General features: G+C 50.7%; 1 protein-coding gene across 1 annotated transcript in view; it reads right to left on the reverse strand.

Moving 5' to 3' along the window:
- Nucleotides 1-16,072: 16,072 nt before the first annotated feature.
- Nucleotides 16,073-20,641, reverse strand: part of YBEY (ybeY metallopeptidase (putative)) — a 7,718-nt gene continuing 3,149 nt past the window's right edge. The window contains exons 3-5 of the mRNA XM_008055536.1: nt 20,275-20,403; nt 17,640-17,708; nt 16,073-16,329 (exon numbers count right to left, since the gene is read on the reverse strand). Coding sequence (XP_008053727.1) covers nt 16,243-16,329; nt 17,640-17,708; nt 20,275-20,403 — 285 coding nt within the window. The 3' untranslated portion in view covers nt 16,073-16,242. The remainder of the gene's footprint in view (nt 16,330-17,639; nt 17,709-20,274; nt 20,404-20,641) is intronic.

Consider the following 20,641-nt stretch of genomic DNA (forward strand, 5'->3'; position numbering starts at 1 on the left):
CTTGCCCTCTGAGGGGACCCATTCACACCTGGCTTCTGCATGCCAGTGGAGGGAGGTCCTAGCAGCCCCAGCCCCGAAGGCGGGACACATTCCAGGTCCCTCTGGGCTGGGGTCACAGAACAGTTCCTGACATGCCCAACACAATCTGTGCTTGCAGCACCTGCCACAAGCCCTTCTAAGGGTCACTGTCACCTCCTCTGTCCTGTGCCTTCTGCCCAGAATCTCTTGAAATCCTAGATGGGTGGTCTTCCCACTCAGGTGGGGGGGCTGTGCTTCCTGTTGGCTCTGAAGCAGGACAGTGGCCCTAGGAGAAGAAGGGGATGCTAGCACCCTAGAGGCTGTCATGAGTGGGCGGGAAGGGGCAGCATGGTTGGGGTGGTACAGGGGAGGGTATCTTCTTGCCCTATAGGCACATTCTGGGCTCTATCCTGAAGTGGGGGCTGTGCTTGAGGGGCGCAGGGAGGGGCTTGTGACTGTCACCTCCTCCCAGGCCCAAGGGCTCTGGCTCTATGACTTCAGCTGCTGCCCACATTTTTGCCTTCCCATTAAGTCCCGCCAGCCAAACCTGGGATCATATTTACAGCTAACCCCTGCATGGAGACGAGGCAGAGCCTGAGTGGGACTCTCAGTGGAAACTTGGCAACCCAGGGCCTCCCTCTGTCTTCTGCAACCTAGCAACTGCCCAGTGTTGCCTTCCTGGACGTTGCAGCCCAGGCAGGGGTGCGGCAGTCATCCTGCACCACTGGTCTTCAGGAGGTAAGGCAGCCCCTGCAGGGGAATGCCCCTGGTTGCCAGGCTTGGGCTCCTGCTGAGTGGGTCTCTCCTGCCAGTAACAGATCCAAGGAGGGCCTGGGCTTTAGCTTCTCCTGCTCCTACAGTCATCTCTGCATTCCTACCATGCTGGACTCATCGGTGGCAGAACAAATGACACGACTGACACTGAAACTCTTGGGCCAGGTGAGACAGTGCCTGGGACACTCCTGTTTTTAATAATACCAAACTTCAGTGTTTAAGGGACACTTGGTGCAGGGCGCAGGGCCCAAGGGCCAGGCCTGGGACTGGTAGCCAAGCAGACCCATCCTCATTCAGCCTTGACCTTCTCTGAAGGTGTGTCTGACTCACAGGCCACTGAGCATGGAGTCCACTGGGACCCTTGGTGACTGGAGGTCTCCTGCGTCCCTTGCCTGCATTATTCCCCTGCTACTTCCTGTGGCACCTTCCGCCTGCCTTTCACCAACCTTGCACCAGAGGCCATGGGCTGCCATGGGAGGGGCTGGCAGGGGCCACCCTAGGATGGACCCAGCAGGTGGCTGCTCAGCTCAGAGGTCAGGTGGGGTGATTAATATGTATGCCAGGAAGCCTGCATGGCCTCGCTGGCACGATCTCCCAGGGATGCTCTTCAGAAATCTGCCCAAAGGGGCCAACTAGAGCATTTGTCCACAGATTTAGGATGGAACAATGCATGACCAACACAGACCCTGAGAGAATCGACCCCTGCCACTTGTCACACCCCTTCACACAGCACTTCATCTGTCTGGGGCACTGGCTCTTAGTCATTCCAGGAGCACGTGGGTCAGGTGCTCCACACCCAGCAGGCTTTTTCCTTAAGCCAGTGTCCCCATCACAGCCTCTTTGCCTCACAGAAGCTGGAGCAAGAACGAGAGAATGTGGAAGGAGACACTGAGGGCCTCCACCTCATGCCAGGTAAGAGCCCCTGGGCTATTGGAGTTGCCACAGGTAGGAGAAGCAGGACAGTGGCCCTGGGGATAACCCTGCTCCTAGTACTGGCAAGATTGTTCCTGATATGCTTCTTTTACATTCAGAGTTTAAAAGCACCCCTAACCTTATCACCTTTAGTCTTCAAACCCTAAGGGGTATGCAGTCATCATTCCCATTTTGCAGATGAGAAAATGGAGGCACAGAGAAGTTAAATCACCTGCTCCAGGTTACCCGGCTCAGAAGTGAACACCTGAATCAGACCCAGTTGTTCTGAATTCCAGAGCCCTGAGTTTGCCCTGGGTGGGTGGGGGGGCTCACCAGGTCCTCACCATCACTTGGAGACTTCAGGGTAGAAGCTGAGGAGGCCCCAGAGGAGCATTTCTTGCTCTTTGGATCATGGGGCAGTTCCTGAGGTCAGCTGGCAGAGCCAAGGATTCCAAATCCAGAGAGAAAATACCAAACCAAGTTGCCTGATGGGCAGCCAGTGAGAAAAAACAGAATAGTTGCAAATGCACCTGTGAAGCATGTTCTGGGGGAGCCCTGAGGACTGACTATTTGGGATTCCCAGCAGCTCTGGAGACACTGACTCCAGGTGAAGACTCCATGTGAGTGGAGCACCTGGCACATGTGCTCCAGTGATGCTGGGTGAGGGGTAGGGTTCCTGTGCCTAGGGGAAAGAAGGAGGCCAGAGACCCAGTACCTCTTCCAGAGCCTTCTGTTGAGCACAGACCCCTTCCCCAAGAGGTGAAGACTGAGGGAGCTGCAGATGCTTGGGGCTGGTTGGTGGTTCCAGGTGACCAAGGCTGCACCCAGTGCCATAGGGGCCTTTCCTTATTGTGCCTGAGGGACTTTGATTCACTGGTGTGCAGGGGCGAGTCAGTGCCTGGGCCTGCAGGAGGGGTCTCCACTGTTGATGTCCAGCTCCTTTCCGTGATGAGCCCATCCACTGGCTGGACTCTCACTCCAAGACAGAGGCCGCGAGTTATCTCCTCCCCGCCCCAGATTGTCCCTTGGCTCCAATCCCCAGGCACTGGTCCCTCCTTCTTTGGGATGCCTTGAGGCTTCCAGGCCAACCCAGTTCCCAGGAGGGTACGTGAGGTAGCCTTCTGACCAGGTCTGCAGTGCCATCCCTACTGCAGCCACAGCATGTCCTTCAGTGAGCATGTGTGTGCTTCCAACAGGAAATGAGGACAGGCTGGACGACACACTGCAGCGCGCTCTGAGGAGAAGGAAGGACCTTCTGCAGAGACTCTGGGTAGGCCCGGCACCCTTGAGTGAGCCTGGCAGCTGGGCATACCTCAGACCACAGGCACAGTGGAGGTTGGGGGACTGGTTCTCTCCTGTGGATAGGTAACTGATGGGCTGTGAGCAATTGAGAGGCTTTACACCCCGATGGCGAACATCACAGAGAAGGTAACACATGACACAGCCCCGACTGGGCATTGTCAGCTTAGAAACTGACCTTGCTCACGCACATCAAGGGTGGGGATATTGACTAAGGGCCAATTCCAGTAGTAGGTGAAGTTTTAGAATGCCAGGGCTTCCTCCACCTGAACTCTCAGGAGCAAAGGAGCCCACACTAAGAGAGGGAGGTCTCTGGGTCTGTGAAGAGTTACACTACACACAACCTGGGAGGGCAGGCGGAGCTCCTCTGCAGTGAAGTAGACCTGCAGTGTGCTTGAGAGAGAGAATAGGTTCTGTTGACTGAGGAAAGAAAACAGCCAGGAAACAGTTAAAATCATATGGCAACTTTTAAAAGAAATGGTATTCTCATGTGTGCACCACACGAAGGATCCATGGTGCTGGCTTCTCACTGGCCTGAGGGCCTGAGCAGACCAAGTTCCTTGTGCGCTGGGTGGGGCTTAGAGAGAGCACTAACCCCAAAAGCTGCCACTGGCCTTTGGGGCTCTCCCTCTGAGTGCAGCAGACTCTGCACTGGCCTTGCAGGAACAGCACCTCTTGGACGAGCTCTCCCAGGCACAAGCTGGAAGAGGGGTGAGCAGAGGATCCCGAGGACCAGCCCTTACCCCAGAGGTGCCTGTCATGGGCCTCTACCCTGCTGCCTCCCTGCTCCCACCAGCCCTAGAGCCTCCCCAGATGATCCAGCACATGGTAAGAAGGTGGAGGCAGACAGACCATCTCGCAGTGGGGGGCAGGAGGGAACAGATCTAAGGTTTTACAGGAGGGTGGCAGGCTTTGTGCCCCAGAGACACATGTCATCTGGTCAGAGGCAATGATCGCTCCTACATCCCCATCCTCTCAGGACTGACCCTGAAGTAGGTCATTCCCTACAAGCTAGCTGTACTGCCTTCACCATGCCCAAGCACTGTCCTGTGGGTCCTCCCATCAGTCCTCACAGGAACTCTGAGGAACAGCTTGGAGGGGCAGTGTTATCCTTCACTACTATGAGAGGCTGGGTCTCAACTCTGCCTCCCAGACTTGGCTCTAGTCCTGAGTGTTGTGCACGGGGTTAAAATATTAGAGGAGTTCCCTGAATTTGGGGGGTGTCAACTCTTCTTCAAAACTTTATCATGACCAGGGAATGCTTAAGGCCCCAATTTTAAGGCTCACTCTTTGCCCAGGCTAGAGTACAGTGGCATGATCACAGCTCATCACAGCCTCAAACTCCTGGGCTCAAGCAATCCTCCTGCCTCAGCCTCCTAAGCAACTGGGACTACAGGAGCATGTTGCCATGCTTGGCTAATTTTTAAATTTTTTTTTTGTAGAGATGGGGCCTCACTATGTTGCTCCAGCTGGTCTGGAATTTCTGGGCTCAAGCAATACTCCTGTCTTGGCCTCCTAAAGTGCTGGTATTACAGATGTGAGCCATTGTCCAGCCCCATTTTGAGCTCTTCACACTATTATCCAGCATTCCAGGTTGCAAGCCACAAAAGACAACTTTTACTTTAGTAAGCAAAAGGGAATGTATTGGAGAGAAACTGAGCACCCAGAGGAGGAACAGAAGCTGGAGGTGGAGGCCTAGGTGTGGGGTTCGGCGTGACTAGGGTGTAGAGAGGATCGGGGAGAAGAGGCTGAAGGAGTGGGCAGGGCCAAAGAGAGAAAGGTCAGCTGAATCCATGACCTGGAAGGCTTGGCCCTTTGGGAGGGGACCCTGGCAATCGCATATGGTAGAGGGACCAGAGTGGGAAGGGCAGCTTCAGAGGGACCTGTGCTAAGGGAATCCCCAGTACTCCTTTTGCTGTCAGGCTGTCTTTATCCAGGTTCCAGACTTTATGACCTGTTCCTTCCTGGCTTCTAACACCCAGAACCTCCTCCCATGACTGGTGGCAGTGGTGGGGGTCATAGTGGTGAGAGCCTCCGTCCCATCCCAACAGTTCTACACTAGCTGTGTACTCATTAGGGCCCAGTTATACCTGTGAGTATCTGTCTCAGCCCTAAGACACCAGAAGGGTAAGCAGGGCCCTGATCACTAAGATGAGTCTCCCAGCAGCTGGGAGGAGGCAGGAGGTCCTCTCAGTCGGGACAGGCACAGCCCCTTTAGGAAAGCCTCATTGGTCTGTACCAGGTGTTGGCACACTGTGACCTCAGACCAGAGCTGGCCTGCCTTCTGTTCTTGTACAACCTGTAGGCCAAGAATGGTCTTGCACTTTTAATTGGCTGGGAAAAAAACACAATAAAAGCATAATACTTTGTAACACAAGAAAATATAAAATGCAAATTTCAGTGTTCATAAATAAGGTTTCATCAGACCAGGCTCATTTGTTTACATGTTGTTTGTGATTGCCTTCATGCTGCAATGGTAGAGTTGAGTAGTCTGGATGGCTTACAAGCCAAGACAGTTTACTATCTGGCCCTTTACAGAAAAAGTTTGCCCACTCCTGGTCTATGCTATCCTTTCTTTGAACTGAGGAGGAAGGAACAAGGTCATACTGGGCCTTACACGTTCAGAAGAGGAATAAAGCAGAAGGTATTTCCGGTGCATGCTCAAAATTGCTGTACCCTTATTTTCATTCAGAAGAGAAAACATTGTTTATTTTCATGATTAATTCTGTATATGTACTACAGTATATGACAGAGCTAATTAACCAAGTCAGTGTAGGTGTTGGGATGGACGGGACACTGGGGCAGAACTGAGAACACCTATCAGATGATTCATTCTACACACAGGACTGCCCCTAGATGCCCAAAATGCAAATTAAAAACATAATGAGCTACATTATATCTCTATTAAATGGCTAAAATTGGCCAGGTGTGGTAACTCAAGCCTGTAATCCCAGCACTTTGGAAGGCCAAGGTGAGAAGATTGCCTGAACTCAGGGGTTCAAAACCAGCCTAGGCAACTTGGTGAGATCTCATCTCTACAATAAATAATAAAAAAAAGCCAGGCGTGGTAGCATGCGCCTGTAGTTCCAGCTACTTGGAAGGGTGATGCAGAAGGATCGCCCGAGCCCAGCAGGCTAAGGCTGCGGTGGCCGTGAGCATGCCACTGCTCTCCAGACTGGGCAACATAGTAAGACTCCAACTCTAAATAGGTAGGTAGGTAGGGAGAGAGAGAGAGAGAGAGAGAGAGAGAGAGAGAGAGAGAGAGAGAGAGAGAGCAGGCTAAAATTGAACTGGGCATGCCTGTAGTCACAGCACTTTGGGAGGCTGTGGCAAGAGGATTGCTTGAGCCTAGAAGTTCAAGAGGATTGCTTGAGCCTAGAAGTTCAAGACCAGTCTGGGCAATATAGCAAGACCTTGTCTTTACAAAAAATTTTTTAAAATTAACTGGGTGAGGTGGCATGCTCCTGTAGTCCCAACTACTCAGGAGGCTGAGGTGGAAAGATTGCCTGAAACCAAGAGACCAAGCTATGATGAGTCGTCATTGTGCCATTGCACTCCAGCCTGAGCAACAGAGTGAGATCCTGACTCTAAAATACATAAAATAAATAAATAAATGGCTAAAATTGAAAGACTTGGCTGGGTACAGTAGTTCACGCCTGTAATCCCAGTACTTTAGGAGGCCAAGGTGGGAGAACTGCTTGAGACTAGAAATTCGGGGTCCTTTTTCTTTTCTTTTTTTGAGTTGGAGTCTCACTCTGTCACCCAGACTGGAGTGCAGTGGCACACTCCCTGTCACCGTAGCCTCGACCTGCTGGGCTCCGGCGATCCTTCCACCTCAATTTTCCAAGAAGTTGGAACTACAGGCACATACTACCACGCCTGGCTAATTTTTTTTTTCTTTTCTTTTTTTTTTTTTTGAGTTGGATTCTCACTGTCGCCCAGACTGGAGTGCAGTGGCCGCTCCCGGCCACCGCAGCCTCGACCTGCTGGGCTCCGGCGATCCTTCTGCCTCAGCCTTCCAAGTAACCGGAATTACAGGCATGCGCTACCACGCCGGCTGATTTTTGATTTATTGTAGAGATGAGGTCTCACTGCCCAGGCGGGTCTCAAACCCGCGGGCTCAGGCAATCCACTCACCTCAGCCTCCCAAAGGCACGGGATTACAAACTGAGCCACCGAACCCGGCTTCACCAGGCTAATTTTTTGATTTATTGTAGAGATGAGGTCTTGCCAAGTTGCCCAGGTGGGTCTCGAACCCCCGGGCTCAGGAAATCTACTCACCTCAGCCTCCCAAAACATGGGATTACAGGTGATCCTATTTCTTAAATAAGTAATTAATTAATTAAAAAATAGAAGACTAGACATACCAAGTGTTGGATGCTTTTATTAAAGCAGAATTAAGCCAGATGTGACAGCTCATGCCTGTAATCCCAGCACTTTGGGAGGCTGAGGCGGGAGGATTGCCTGAGCCCAGGAGTTCTAGACCAGCCTAGGCATATAGTAAGACCCAGTCTCTACAAAAAAATTAAAAAATTAGCCAGCATGGTGGCATATGCTTGTAGTCCTAACTACTTGGGAGGCTGGAGTAGGAGAATCACGTCAGCCTGAGTTTGAGACAGTGATGAGCCATAATTTTGCCACTGGATTCCAGCCTGGAAAACAGAGCGAGACCCTGTTCCAAAAAAATAAAAGATAAAGTCCTCCATGGATGGATAGGTGAGTGGATGGGTGGATAGATGGTAGATAGATAGATGGGGGGAAGGATGGATGAGTGGACAGATGGATGGACAGATGGGCAGATACTGTAGTGCACTTTTTCCAAGGACACATTCAGGTAGCTAATCACCTGGTTGTTCCTAGGTCCCCCAGCCTCCCACCACCATTATTCAGCAGCTACCTCAGCAGCCACTTGTAGCACAGATTCCCTCTCCCCAGGCATTTCCTACTCCAAGGTCAGGAAGTATTAAGGAAGGTAAGTGCTTCACATTAATAATGTTATGGGTTTATGAAATTCTCTACTGAAAGGGAAAATATTTTTGTAAGCAAGATAGACATTTAGGATCAACTTTTGGTCACTCAACATGAACATAATTATAACTTTAATAAATCCTTATATGAATGATATCTCTGCGGGAAGGAAACAAGACATATAAGAAAGAGGACTAGACTTGGAGTTAAAAGAATTGAACTCCAGCCAGACGTGGTGGCTCACACCCATAATCCCAGCTCTTTGGGAGGTGGAGGCAAGAGGATTGCTGGAGCCCAGGGGTTCAAGACCAGCCTGGGCAACTTGACAAGACTTTGTCTCTACAATAAATCAAGAAAAATTAGCCAGGCATGGTGGCGTGCGTCTGTAGTTCCAGCTACTTGGAAGGCTGAGACGGAAGGATTGCCTGAGCCCAGAAGGTTGAGACTGCAGTGGCCGTGAACATGCCAGTGTACTCCAGCCTGGACGACAAGAATGAGACTCCAAATCAAAAAAAAAAAACAACTTTTAAATACTTCATTTTTAAAACAGCTTTATTGAGATTACAGAATAACCTGCAAATATATATTTTTTTGAAAGCAGGATTTATTAAGAAGACAGAATGGCTCCCACAGTGGGTGGGGACCCAAAGGGGTTGCCCAGCTGTACATATTTAAAGTGTACAATTTAGCCAGGCTCAGTGGCTCAGCATGTAATCCCACGCTTTGGGAGGCTGAGGTGAGTGGATTGCCTGAGTTCGTGGGTTCGAGACCCGTCTGGGCAACTTGGCGAGACCTCATCTCTACAATAAATCAAAAAATGAGCCGGTTGTGGTAGCACGTGCCTGTAGTTCCAGCTATTTGGAAGGCTGAGGCAGAAGGATCGCTGGAGCCCAGCAGTTTGAGGCTGCAGTGGCCGGGAGCAGCCACTGCCCTCCAGTCTGGGTGAAAGAGTGACTCCAACTCAAAAAAACAAACAAACAAAAAACATAAAGTGTACACTTTGACAAGTTTTGACATGTGTTTATATCTGTAACACCATCACTACAATCAAGGTAGTAATTGTATCCATCACCTCCAAAGCTTCCTTATACTCCTTTTTTTTCTTTTTCTTTTTCTTTTTTTCTTTTCTTTTTTTTTGAGTCAGAGTCTCACTCTATCACCCAGGCCGGAGTGCAGTGGCATGTTCACTTGACCTGCTGGGCTCAGGTGATCCTTCCGCCTCAGCCTTCCAAGTAGCTGGAACTATAGGCATGTGCCATCACACCTGGCTAATTTTTTGATTTATTGTAGAGACGAGACCTCACCAAGTTGCCCATGCTGGTCTCAAACCAGTGAGCTCAGACAATCCTCTTGCCTCCACCTCTGAAAGTGCTGGGATTACAGGCATGAGCCACCACTCTTGGCCAGATTCCTTTTCAATATTTCCTCCTGCTCTCTCAGCAACTGCTGAGTGGATTTCTGTCACTGGGTATTAGTTTGCATTTTCTAGATTTTTAAAAATTTTTTTGAGTTGGAGTCTCACTCTATTGCCAAGGCTGGAATGCAGTGGCATGCTCATGGCCACCGTAGCCTGGACTTGCTAGGCTCAGGTGATCCTCCCACCTCAGCCTTCCAAGTACCTGGAACCACAGGCATGTGGCACCATACCTGGCTAATTTTTGATTTATTGTAGAGACAAGGTCTTATCAAGTTGCCCAGACTGGTCTCAAACCCGTGGGCTCAGGCAATTCTCTTGCTTCCCAAAGTGCTGGGATTAAAGGTGTGAGCCACTGTGCCTGGTCATGCTCCTTTTTAATCCCTCCTCCTGCCCCCTCAGCAACTGCCGAGTGGATTTCTGTCACTGTATATTAGTTTGCATTTTCTAGATTTTAATATAAATGGGATTACACTGTATTTACTCTTTTTTGTATGGCTTCTTTCATTCAGCATAACTGTTTTAAGGTTCATCACTGTTATTGGGTATATCAATATGTGGTTCCTTCTCATTGCTGAGTAGTATTCCATTATAGGGATATATCCATTTGTTATCTGTTCACCTGTTGGTGGATGTCTTGGACCATTTTCTGTTGCTTATAACAAAATATCTGAAACTGGGAAATTTATAAAGAAAAGGAATTTCTTATAGTTATAGAAGCTGGGAAGTCCAAGACTCAGGGCTTCCATATGGTGAGGGCCTTCTTGTACATGGGGACTCTGCAGAATCCTGAAGCAGCACAGGTCATCACATGGCGAGGAGGGCTAAGTGTGCTCACATGCTAGCTCAGGTCTCTTCCTCTTCTGATGAAACCACAAGTTTCCTTCTCTTCCCATGATAACCCATTAACCTATTAGCTCATGAAGGGATTAATCATTTATGAGGCAGAGCCCTTGTGATTCAATCACTCCTTAAATGCCCCACTTCTCAATACTGCCACATAGGAGATTTTTTTTTTTTTTTTTGAGTTGGAGTCTCACTGTGTCACCCAGGCTGGAGTGCAGTGGCATGCTCATGACCACCACAGCCTTGACCTGCTGGACTCCGGCGATCCTTCCTCCTCAGCCTTCCGAGTAGCTGGAACTACAGCCGCGCCCAGCTAATTTTTGATTTATTGTAGAGTGGAGGTCTTGCCAAGTTGCCTGGGTGGGTCTCAAACCTGCGGGTTCAGGCAATCCACTCGTCTCAGCCTCCCAAAGTGCTGGGATTACAGACTGAGCCCCCAAGCCTGGCCAAGAATGTGCTTCTATATTTTCTTTTTTTTTTTTTTTTGAGTTGGAGTCTCATTCTCTCACCCAGGCTGGAGTACAGTGGCACACTCACAGCCACAGCAGCCTCAACCTGCTGGGCTCAGGTGATCCTTCTCGTTCAACCTTCCAAGTAGCTGGAACCACAGGTGTGTGCCACCAAGCCTGGCTAACTTTTTTATTAATTGTAGAGACGAGGTCTCACCAAGTTGCCTAGGTTGGTCTTGAATCCCTAGGCCCAGACAATCCTCTCTCCTCCACCTCCCAAAGTACGGGGATTACAGGAGTGAGCCACTGCACTCAGCCTGTTCTTCTATAGCTTACCTAGTGTTGATGAGTATATTAGTTTCCTGTGGTTGCTGCAAAAAGCACAATATACTGGGTGGTTTAAAACAACCAAAATTTATTCTTTCATAGTTCTGGAGGCTAGAAGTTCAAGGTCAAGTCATGGGCAGGGCTGCACTTCCTCTGGAGGCTGCAGAGCAGTGTCCTTCCTGCCTCTTCCAGCTCCTGGTGGCTCTAGGCATCCCTTGGCTTGTGGCCACATAAATCCAGTCTCTGCTGTTGTCTCTATGTGGCCTCCTCCCCTGAGTCTGTGTCTTCTCCTTGGTCTCAAGTCTCCCTCTGCCTCTCTATTATAGACATTTAACTGGATTTAGGGCCCACTTAAGAGAATCCAGGATGATTTCCTCATCTCACAATCCTTAATGACATCTGCAAAGACTTTTCCAAAGAGGTCATATTCCGAGGTTCTAGGAGATTAAGACATGGACATATCTTTCTGAGGGTCCCATGCAGCCCAGGGGGATTGTAGCAGGAAGGCAAATTGGAACAGTGTCTTGAGAGGACAGTTTTGCAACATCAACCACACATTGAGATATCCATACCTCTGGCCTAGAGGGTGCATGTCTCAGAACATACTGAGAACCACATGGTGTAGACTCTCGTCCCAGAATGTTCTCTGGTCATATAAGGCCAGACACCCGTTCTGACACATGAGAGAAACTGCAGCTTCAGCTCTAGGTGCCTGGAGTCAGGTGTACTGATGCTCAGCCCTCCCGCAGACATGGTGGAGTTGCTGCTGCTGCAGAATGCACAGGTGCACCAGCTGCTAACACAGACCTTGATGCTCCGGGCCCTGCCGCCTGCCACAGATACACAGGTAGGGAGCAGGCCCGAAGCCAAGGACACCCCCAGACTGAATGCAGAGGGCCCGGGGTGGGGTTTCTTCTGGAAGTTTCTGCATGTGTAATTCTGGAAGGGCACTCCTGGCTTGAGGTCTGTGGTTCAGCCAGATTGGGGCACGAGACACTTAGACTCCCATCCTACCCATGGCACTGAGACTTGGACCTGCTGGGAGTGGGGCGGGTACCTGAGGGTGGGCAAGACTGGGCAGGGTGGGTGCAGTACTGAGCAGGTTGTGTGGCTGCAGCATGCACCCCTGCGGGCCCTGCGAGCAGGACGAAGGCCGCCCACTGTGCACCACCACCACCATTATGCGCTCACAACTGACTCCTCTTGGGCCCCAATGGTCACAGCCACTGCCTTCCCACCAGACTTGAGCATGTAAGTTGTGGGAACCAGCTCCTGGGTCAGTGGGCAGGAGGACCCCAGGGCTGGGTTGTTCCTCCTCACCCTCAGCCTTGATCAGGCCCTTGGCAGGTTAGGAAGGTGCCTGGAAAGACTCCCTCTCCCAGAGTGTCGCAGGTCACAGTACCACATGGCCACGAGAGTGTGAATCCCATGCCAATCCCTGGGTCGTTCATTGGGTTAACAGTATGGAACCTGGAGTGTCGGGTACAAGCGTGGCTGCTGAGGGAGGCGGGCAGGCTCTGGGGCACCCCTTGCACTTCAACCCCCAGCAGCAAACCAGACCAGGGTGGCAGCTACCACAGGGACAACCCTGCCTTCCCTCCAGGATGGCATGTGACAGTGTCCTGCCTGCACAGGATCCAGGTGTGTGAGCTCTTGCGCTGGTGAGCAGCAGGGTCTCCATCTGTGGTCACTAGGTAAGTACCTCTGCAGTCTAGGGCAGACCCTGACAATATGATACAGAGATTTCATCAAGAAAGAACTTGAGAAAAACTTGACTCAGGAGCCAGAATAGAAAAGATTAATAGCTTTACCCACATTAAAAATGTAAGCATCCCTATGGGAAAATACATAAACAAAGTCAAATATAATAATTTGAAGACTGCAACCATGTTGAATGTACTCCTTATGTTAAAGTGAAAGAAGCAGGTATGGTACAGTCCTTTTTGAATTGAAGAAAGAGAAAGAGAAGGAGCAAGCTAGCATTATAAATATGGGCAGATCCATCTGCTGCTTTGCACTGCTCTTGTCCCTGGAAATCTGTGAGAAGGGTGCTCTGTTCAGTTTGTTCCTCCTGGTCTAGCTAGGGCTTCTTACCATGTGGATACACCACCTCCATTTTACTTTTTTTTTTTTTTAGTCCAGGTCTCTGTTGCCCAGGCTGGAGGGCAGTTGCATGATCATGGTTCATGGCAGCCTTGACCTGGGCTCAGTTGATCCTCTGCAGTGGCTGGACTACAGGCACATGCCACCAAACCTGGCAAATTTTTTGTAGAGACATAGTCTTGCTATATTGCCTACGCAGGTCTCAAACTCCTGGCTTCAAGCAATCCTCCCACCTTGGCCTCTCCAAGTACTGGGATTACAGGCATAAGCCACTGCACCCTTGCTGTTTTAATGTTATTTGTATTTAAATATCATTTTTAAGTACTATGTATGAATTTTCATTCACTCCCTCAGGGCATATTCTTTCATTCCTAGAGTTCCTCAGAAGCAGGACCCTGTCCCTGTTTTATCTTTAGAGCCTCATGGGCAGGGGACAAGATGACATCAGAGTTGCCACAGCTGCAGGGTGTCTCCTCGAGGCTGACCTGGCCTCAGAACTCCCTGGTTCAGCCATGTGATATCCACATGGGTAGATGGGCCTGAGGGCTGTGTGACCCTGACAGAGCTACTGGCAGTGACACCTGCTTCTCTCAGAACCACCTTTCTGTGTACCCTTGAATGTGATGCCAGAGACTCTGTGCTCTTGTTAAAAGCTCAAATTAAAGGTCCCATCCCACTTCCTATTTTCCTACTGATTTTTTCCAACATGGCTTTTCTCTTTGTTTCTATTTCTCAACATAATTATTCACTCAACACAGGGAAGAAATGTAGCAAGAGTTGATGTTCTTTTGATGGTCTGGTCTTGCTGGCTTAGTAGAGATGAAGAAAATGTGTCCTGACATCCAGGAGTTGTCTGGGTCAGGGCACCATTGGGCTGGCCTGGCCTGGGCTTGCTGTGGTAGGGAAGGGGTCACACCTGAGGGTGGTATGGAGTGAACTCACCCTGTGTGTGGTCCCCCTTTCCCTCCTGTCTATTTGGGAAGGCTGAAAAGATCAGAGCAGGTCCTGGAAGTGGGCTGGGGCTACTGGGCAAGGGTTTTAGGGTCTGGGGACCTGGAGCCTGGTAGTTGGCAGTAGGGCTTCTCATGGACATGCCTCCTTGCCCATGGTGGGGGGGGGGGGGTGGGTTAGCTGGGGGCTCAGGGCATATTGTACACACCTGATGAAATGGCTGAAGCTTATGGAGAGAGATTAATGATGACCCACAGACTGGGAAATACCCAGGGTGCATGACTGAAGCCTCATCACCAGCCGATTTGTAGGTCTAATGTAAGGCCAATGAAGATTCCCCTGTGCTTCCGGATCCTCAAGGAGCTGAGTCTAGAGCATATGCAGAAGAGTGAAAGGCTAAGTGGCTCCAGGAGCAGGCGAGGGGGGACCTACCCAGAAAGAGACTCAGGTTTGCAGGAGGCTCCGGAATCAGGGCAATGTGGCAAAGGATGGAATTGGCAGAAGTGACCCATGAATGCACTAGAGCCAAGACACTGCCAAGTGCCAGGCGATGGAAGATACTGCTGCTAACTGAACCATGGGAGACTTTTTTCCAGATTTAGGTCAGGACACTTGCTCACATTCTCTATGAAAGTATGTGATTCTTTCCAATGATAAATAAAACCTCTCCAAATAAAGGGGGGGGGGCAGTAAAAGTAGACACGATACAAGAAATCACTTAGCCAGGATGACACAAATGAGATAGCCAGACTCCCTGATAATGGGTGACAGAGGATGGCTGCAGTGCACACCAGGGATACTGTCCAAGCAAGGGATTAGGACATACCCATGTCAGGGTGGGGACCCCAAGGTCATTGGCTACTGGCTGCTGCAAGTGATCCACTTCAGCAGCATTTGAGCATCACCCAGTAAAGCTGCCCCCAGATTCCCCCTAGGAATTCTGCTCTAATGCCTGTACAGAAGGGGAACCTGAGTGTGCCCCAGGACGTGAACTGAGGTTTGGTTCTAATGGCAAATGGGAGCCTCCAAAATCCCATCCATGGGCCAGCAGTTCATAGGACCTCTGTGGACCCAAGGGTGTTTATAGGATTATGTCTATTGATCTTGGCTGTATTTGACATTAAATACAAGCAGGTCATGTACAGCCAACAATGACTCAAGGAACAGACAGGCCTGCTCCATGTTCCCAAGAGCTGGGGGATGTTCAGGCTGAGACAGGACAAACCAGTGGCAAAGGTGTTTTTTCTTTTCTTTTTTTTTTTTTTGAGTTGGAGTCTCACTCTGTTGCTGACTTGAGTGCAGTGACATGTTCATAGTCACCACAGCCATGACCTGCTGGGCTCAGGCAATCCTTCCACCTCAGTCTTCCAAGTAGCTGGAACTACAGGTGTGCGCCAACACACCTAGCTAACTTTTTGATTTATTATAGAGACAAGGTCTCGCCAAGTTGCCCAGACAGGTCTTGGACCCCTGGGCTCAGGCAATCCTCTCATCTCCCCCTCCCAAACTGCTGGGATTACAGGCGTGAGCCACATTGCCCCGGCTCCCAAAGGTATTTTCATGTTCCTGAGTCGTTTAATAAGAGACACGAATAATCAGAATCACAGTAGCACGGAATTTTAGGGCTGAAGAGGGTCTCTGAGAGGTTGTACACATCACCAGGTCACCTTGAGGCTCTGTGGAGGGGTCCCTGAATTGCGGCCGTTGTGGCAGCAGTGTCTGTACCAGGAGGCTCCCGCGGGCTGGAGGGCCGGGCTCAAGCAGATCCTGCATCGCAGGATGGGCGCCAGACCTCGTCACCCTTGCAAAGGTGCCAGGTGAAAGTGTGAGGTTGGGGCTGCGGAGGGTGGGGCCCCCGATTGCTGTGCCTGCAAGAGCCCATCCAAGGGACGCGAGACAAGGGCTGGCTGGGGTGTGGGCCGTTCCCTCGGGGCGGGTTGCGGAGTTGAGAGAAACGTGCCTGCACCAAAGGCAGGGTTCTGAGAATTGAGACTAAAAGCGGAGGCCGGGCTGACACGATGGCGCTCCAACCTCAGGCCAGAGCCCTTTTATTTATTCTAATATGTTGTAGACAAAGAAATTGTACGAGTTCCCTCCACTGAATTCGGTCGGGCCAGGGCAGCGCCTCTGAGACCCAGTGATATCCCGGGCTCGCCGCCCACGTTGTAGCCACCTGCCGACTTAGAAGAGACCCCTGCTCAAGGGATGGAGCCGGGTCCCGGTGCGTCGGCTCAGCTCGTCCAGCACCTCCTTCTCCTTCCGGAACATCTAGAGAGGGGCACCAAAGCGCGCTGGACCCTGCCTGAGGCAGGGGTCCCAGGCCCCAACCTCACCCCTACCGCCCGGCGTCGTCCCCCTGGAAGGCCCTCTCTGCAGGCCACATCCGGGACAGGGCTTGGGGATGTCTGGTGGCGCTGCTCCAGTTCTGGCCGAAGGGCCAAGCCTGGTTTTGTCCACCTCCAACCGGCACCAGCGCCCGGGGAAGGAGGGGAGGGGCCAGCAGGAAGAGCAGCGGGGAGGTAGGGCGAGTAAGAGGGCCGGCGGATAGGGAAGGGGCGGGCATGATGCGGGTGGGGTCGCGGCAAGAGGCAAGGGTGGGACAAGTAGAGGGTCTGCGGGTCGGAGCGGGGCGATCAAAAGGGTCCCCTGGCGAGGGCAGGACGGGCAAGAGGTCTGTGGGTAGGAGCGAGGCAAGCAAGAGGGTAGGCCGGTGGGGGCGAGGGCTGAGCGAGCAAGAGGGTTCGGGCGAGACCGGCGGGAGGAGCCTCGAATGCACTGGCTAGCAGGAGGGGCCGGGAGCTCGGGGCAGGAAACCCGGCAGATCTGGACCTACAGCATCAAGGATTTTTCATGACTCGCAGAGAAACGGCCTGAGTGATTACAGATACAGAATCATGCGCTTACTAAACACAACATGCACACAGACCCCTATAACTCAGTAACCGAGGGTAGCCTGGGAGGACACTTCACACCACTGATCACCCCGACGCTGCGAGAACTAAACCCTGTTTCCAACGAAGGAGTATCACCACAGCTTCTCTGAAAAGGTTTAAACGTTCAGTTTTCTAACCAAGCACCAATGACTCATGCTCGGTAGAATTACAGCATTTGGTCTGTGTACTCAGACCCTCCTGAACAAATAACACAGCTAAAAGCATATGGGGAGCCCAGACGTTTGTCTTTTTTTTTTTTGAGTTGGAGTCTTGCTCTGTCACCTGGGCTGGAGTGCAGTGGCATGCTGCTCATGGCCACTGCAGTCTTGACCTGTTGGGCTCAGGCAATCCCTCTGCCTCAGCCTTCCAAGTAGCTGGAACTACAGGCGTAGATGACCAAGCCCAGATAATTTTTCTTGATTTATTGTAGAGATGAGGTCTCACCAAGCTGCCCAGGCTGTTCCTGAAGCCCTGGACTCTGGCAATCCTCTCACCTTGGGCCTCCCAAAGTGCTAGGATTTTAGGCGTGAGCTACTGCACCGGGCAGTGTTAGTCTTTCTCATAAAGAGCATTTAAAGGCCTTGGTTGCTGCCCCCTTCACCCAGATGCACCCTCCCCCCAGTAGGCAGGAGGATGGGCTCCTACCTTCTGCCACTCTGTGTCCGTGCTGTGTGTGAAGCCCAGCAAGTGACAGAGTCCATGGGTGACAGTCACCTGTCAGGAAAATTTTTAAAACTGGATCAGGAGAGAATCCAACAGGAAGGTGTCCTTTCAAGAACACCTGTGGAATCATGGGATGATCTTGTAAGTGGCAGAACATCGACAACCCAGCTGTCCCATATCAGGGACACTGGGTCAGCCCTGAAGTTGCTGTGACACCTCTGGGCAGCAATTAAAGTACTCAGCCTCAGTTCCCTGTCTGAAATGGGAAGACCCCCCCCCCCCCCCCCCCCCACTTCATTCAGTAAACATGGCATGCTTTCTTGGGCCCGCACTGTCCTGGAGTAAAGAAGATGGAACCACCCAGTGGGCAGGAGCAACACTGCAGTGTACAATGAAAAAGAATGAGGTAGCAAGCGAGAAGTTAAGTGCTGGGGAGCGAGAGGAGAGGGGTGTAGGCGGCCAGTCTCCCTGAGCCAAGAAGGAAGAAAGTCAGTGCACAGTCTGCACCCCAGGCCCAGCTGGGGGGAAGGAGGGCATGAGAGTAAAATAGAGAGGAGGGGCCTTGAGCAGTCCAAATTTTACTGATGATTCTGTGTAGAGCTGTACTGTAGAAGGCAGGAGAAGGGTTGGGCATGGAGGATGGTAGGAATGGGGGTTATGGAGGCAGAGGCCACCCACTGTTGCCCATCTACATCTGGTGACAGGGCTGGTTAAAGCCTATAGGGGAGGGACATCAGGACCCAGTCCAGAGCTGGAGGGGAGGCTGAGAACCAGCAGGTAGGAACCCTCCCCTGAGCAAGTACAGCAGTACCAAGGGGACAGTCGGGGAGGAGTGAGCTCTGAGACCACAGCCTGCCAGAGGTGTCCCCAGGTATGGGATTCCAGGCCTGTCCCTGGTACGAAGACAGTGGTCTCCTGAGGTGGGGATGGAGGGAGGAGGAAGATCACCAAGGGGCTGTGTGTGTGCAGAGATGGTTTGTGCCCTTGAAGATGGGGTCGCAGGGGTGGTGGGCTGGCCTGAGGAACGCAGGGACAGATAGGAATAGGTCAGGGGATGGGGAAGATGTCCACATTCCCTCCCCACCTCCCAGGGTACACAGCTGCTGGCTACAGAGATCCCAGGGCTGAATCCATGCTGGGCCGCTCAGGGCGTGGCTGTTTGCCAAAGGAAGACACTCAGATACTCATGTGGATCCACCGGCACGTTAAACATGACTCAGTCATTCACATGGCTTTCAAAATGCCTTTTCGTTTGTTTTGTTGTTGTTGTTTTTCCTTCCAGTCAGTTGAGAAGAAACAGATGTGGAAGGTCCTGGAGGCTCCGACTCTACCCACTTTTGGCAGCTCAGTAAGAAGTTGATCAGCAGGTGTGAGCTCAAGCAGACTGCTCACCTCAAGATGAAAACTTAGGAGCCTCCTTCTGGGGGGCTTCTGTATCTTTACAGTACGTGGTCTGGCAATTAAGTTCATGAACTTGCCACCATGTATTTATGTTGGCAGCACTGTACAAACAACTAAGTAAGGATAGCCTTGGTATATCAATGTCTCATAGCTGTGTTCGTGTGATGTGTGGTGGTGTCTTGCTGAGTGTCGTTCATTAATGTTGTTGCATGTTTTTGTGTGCTGTCACAAGAATGTCAGAGCTTGAATAAGAGCAATGAAAAAACATTTCTTTTAACTTGGCAAGAGTGGAAGTCAAATCAGGGATATGTTAGTCCAAGTTTATGGGGATAATGCCATGAAGAAAATAGCAGTGAACAGATGGATTAAATCAATCCATCTGATTTTTCTGAGGGGAGGGAAGGTATCGCTGATGAAGAGAGGTCAGGACAGCCAGTAACAAGCAGAACTGATGAAAATACTGCAAAAATTCATTGAACTGTACATCAAAATCGTCAGTCGTGAGAACCATAGCAGATCAAATAAACATCAATAGAGAAACAGGAAAATCTTAACTGAAAATCTTGGCATAAGAAAGGTCCAAAAAAATAAGCAAAAATGTGCAAAAATGGTCCCAAAGGAGCTCTTGCAACACAACAGTACACCAGCTCACAGCACTGTCTGTAAGGGAGTTTTTAGACAGTAAACAAATAACTGTATGGTAATACCCTCCCTACTCACCTGGTCTGGCTCCCAATTACTTTTTTCTTTACCTGAAGATAAAGGAAATATTGAAAGGAAGACATTTTGATGACACTCAGGATATCAAGGGTAATATGACAACAGCTCTGATGGCCATTCCAGAAAAAGAGTTCCAAAATTGCTTTGTCGAGTGGACTAGGTGCTGGTGTCAGTGCTTAGTTTCCCAAGGGGAGTGCTTTGAAGGTGACTACAGTGATATTCAGCAATGAGGTATGTAGCACTTCTTCTAGGATGAGTTCGCAAACTTAGCTGTCAGACCGTGTATGTCCTCTCTATTCCCCAACACTGGCCTGGAGCAGGCAGACTGCTTCTCCCACTTCTCCCTACGCGCTCCCCTTTCCACTCATAGGTTCTTCCCTAGTAACCCTACGGAACCTGTGGACACCAATGTGGATGCAGGGGGTCACATTTTCAACCCTTTTGCATGGCTTGTGTTTCATTAGTCATGATATGTGATTTCAGCATCACCACTTACAGTCAGGATGTCATTGTAATCTTCATTTTCTTTGCACTGCTCGAAGATATATTCCACACCTAGGAAAATGTCTCCCAAATTATAGTCATCTGGAAAATCAGGCTTGGGAAATTCACCTGCTTTCAGATTCTAAAAATGAGGAAATACAGACTTAGAGAGCATCACCTCAGGAATCCTAACAACCACAGGAAGTTCCTGACTCGATAGTCCCAAGGCTATTGATCTAACCAAGGATACATACTTATCTCAAAACAATTGTTGTTCTCATTTTTGCTTTAAAAATCTCTGTTTAGCCGGGCTCGGAGGCTCAGCCTCTAACCCCGCACCTTTGGGAGGCTGAGGTGAGTGGATTGCCTGAGCCCGTGGG

The sequence above is a fragment of the Carlito syrichta genome, unplaced genomic scaffold (assembly GCF_000164805.1).
Source record: "Carlito syrichta isolate Samal-C Ts95f unplaced genomic scaffold, Tarsius_syrichta-2.0.1 Scaffold301878, whole genome shotgun sequence".
Classification (NCBI taxonomy): domain Eukaryota; kingdom Metazoa; phylum Chordata; class Mammalia; order Primates; family Tarsiidae; genus Carlito; species Carlito syrichta.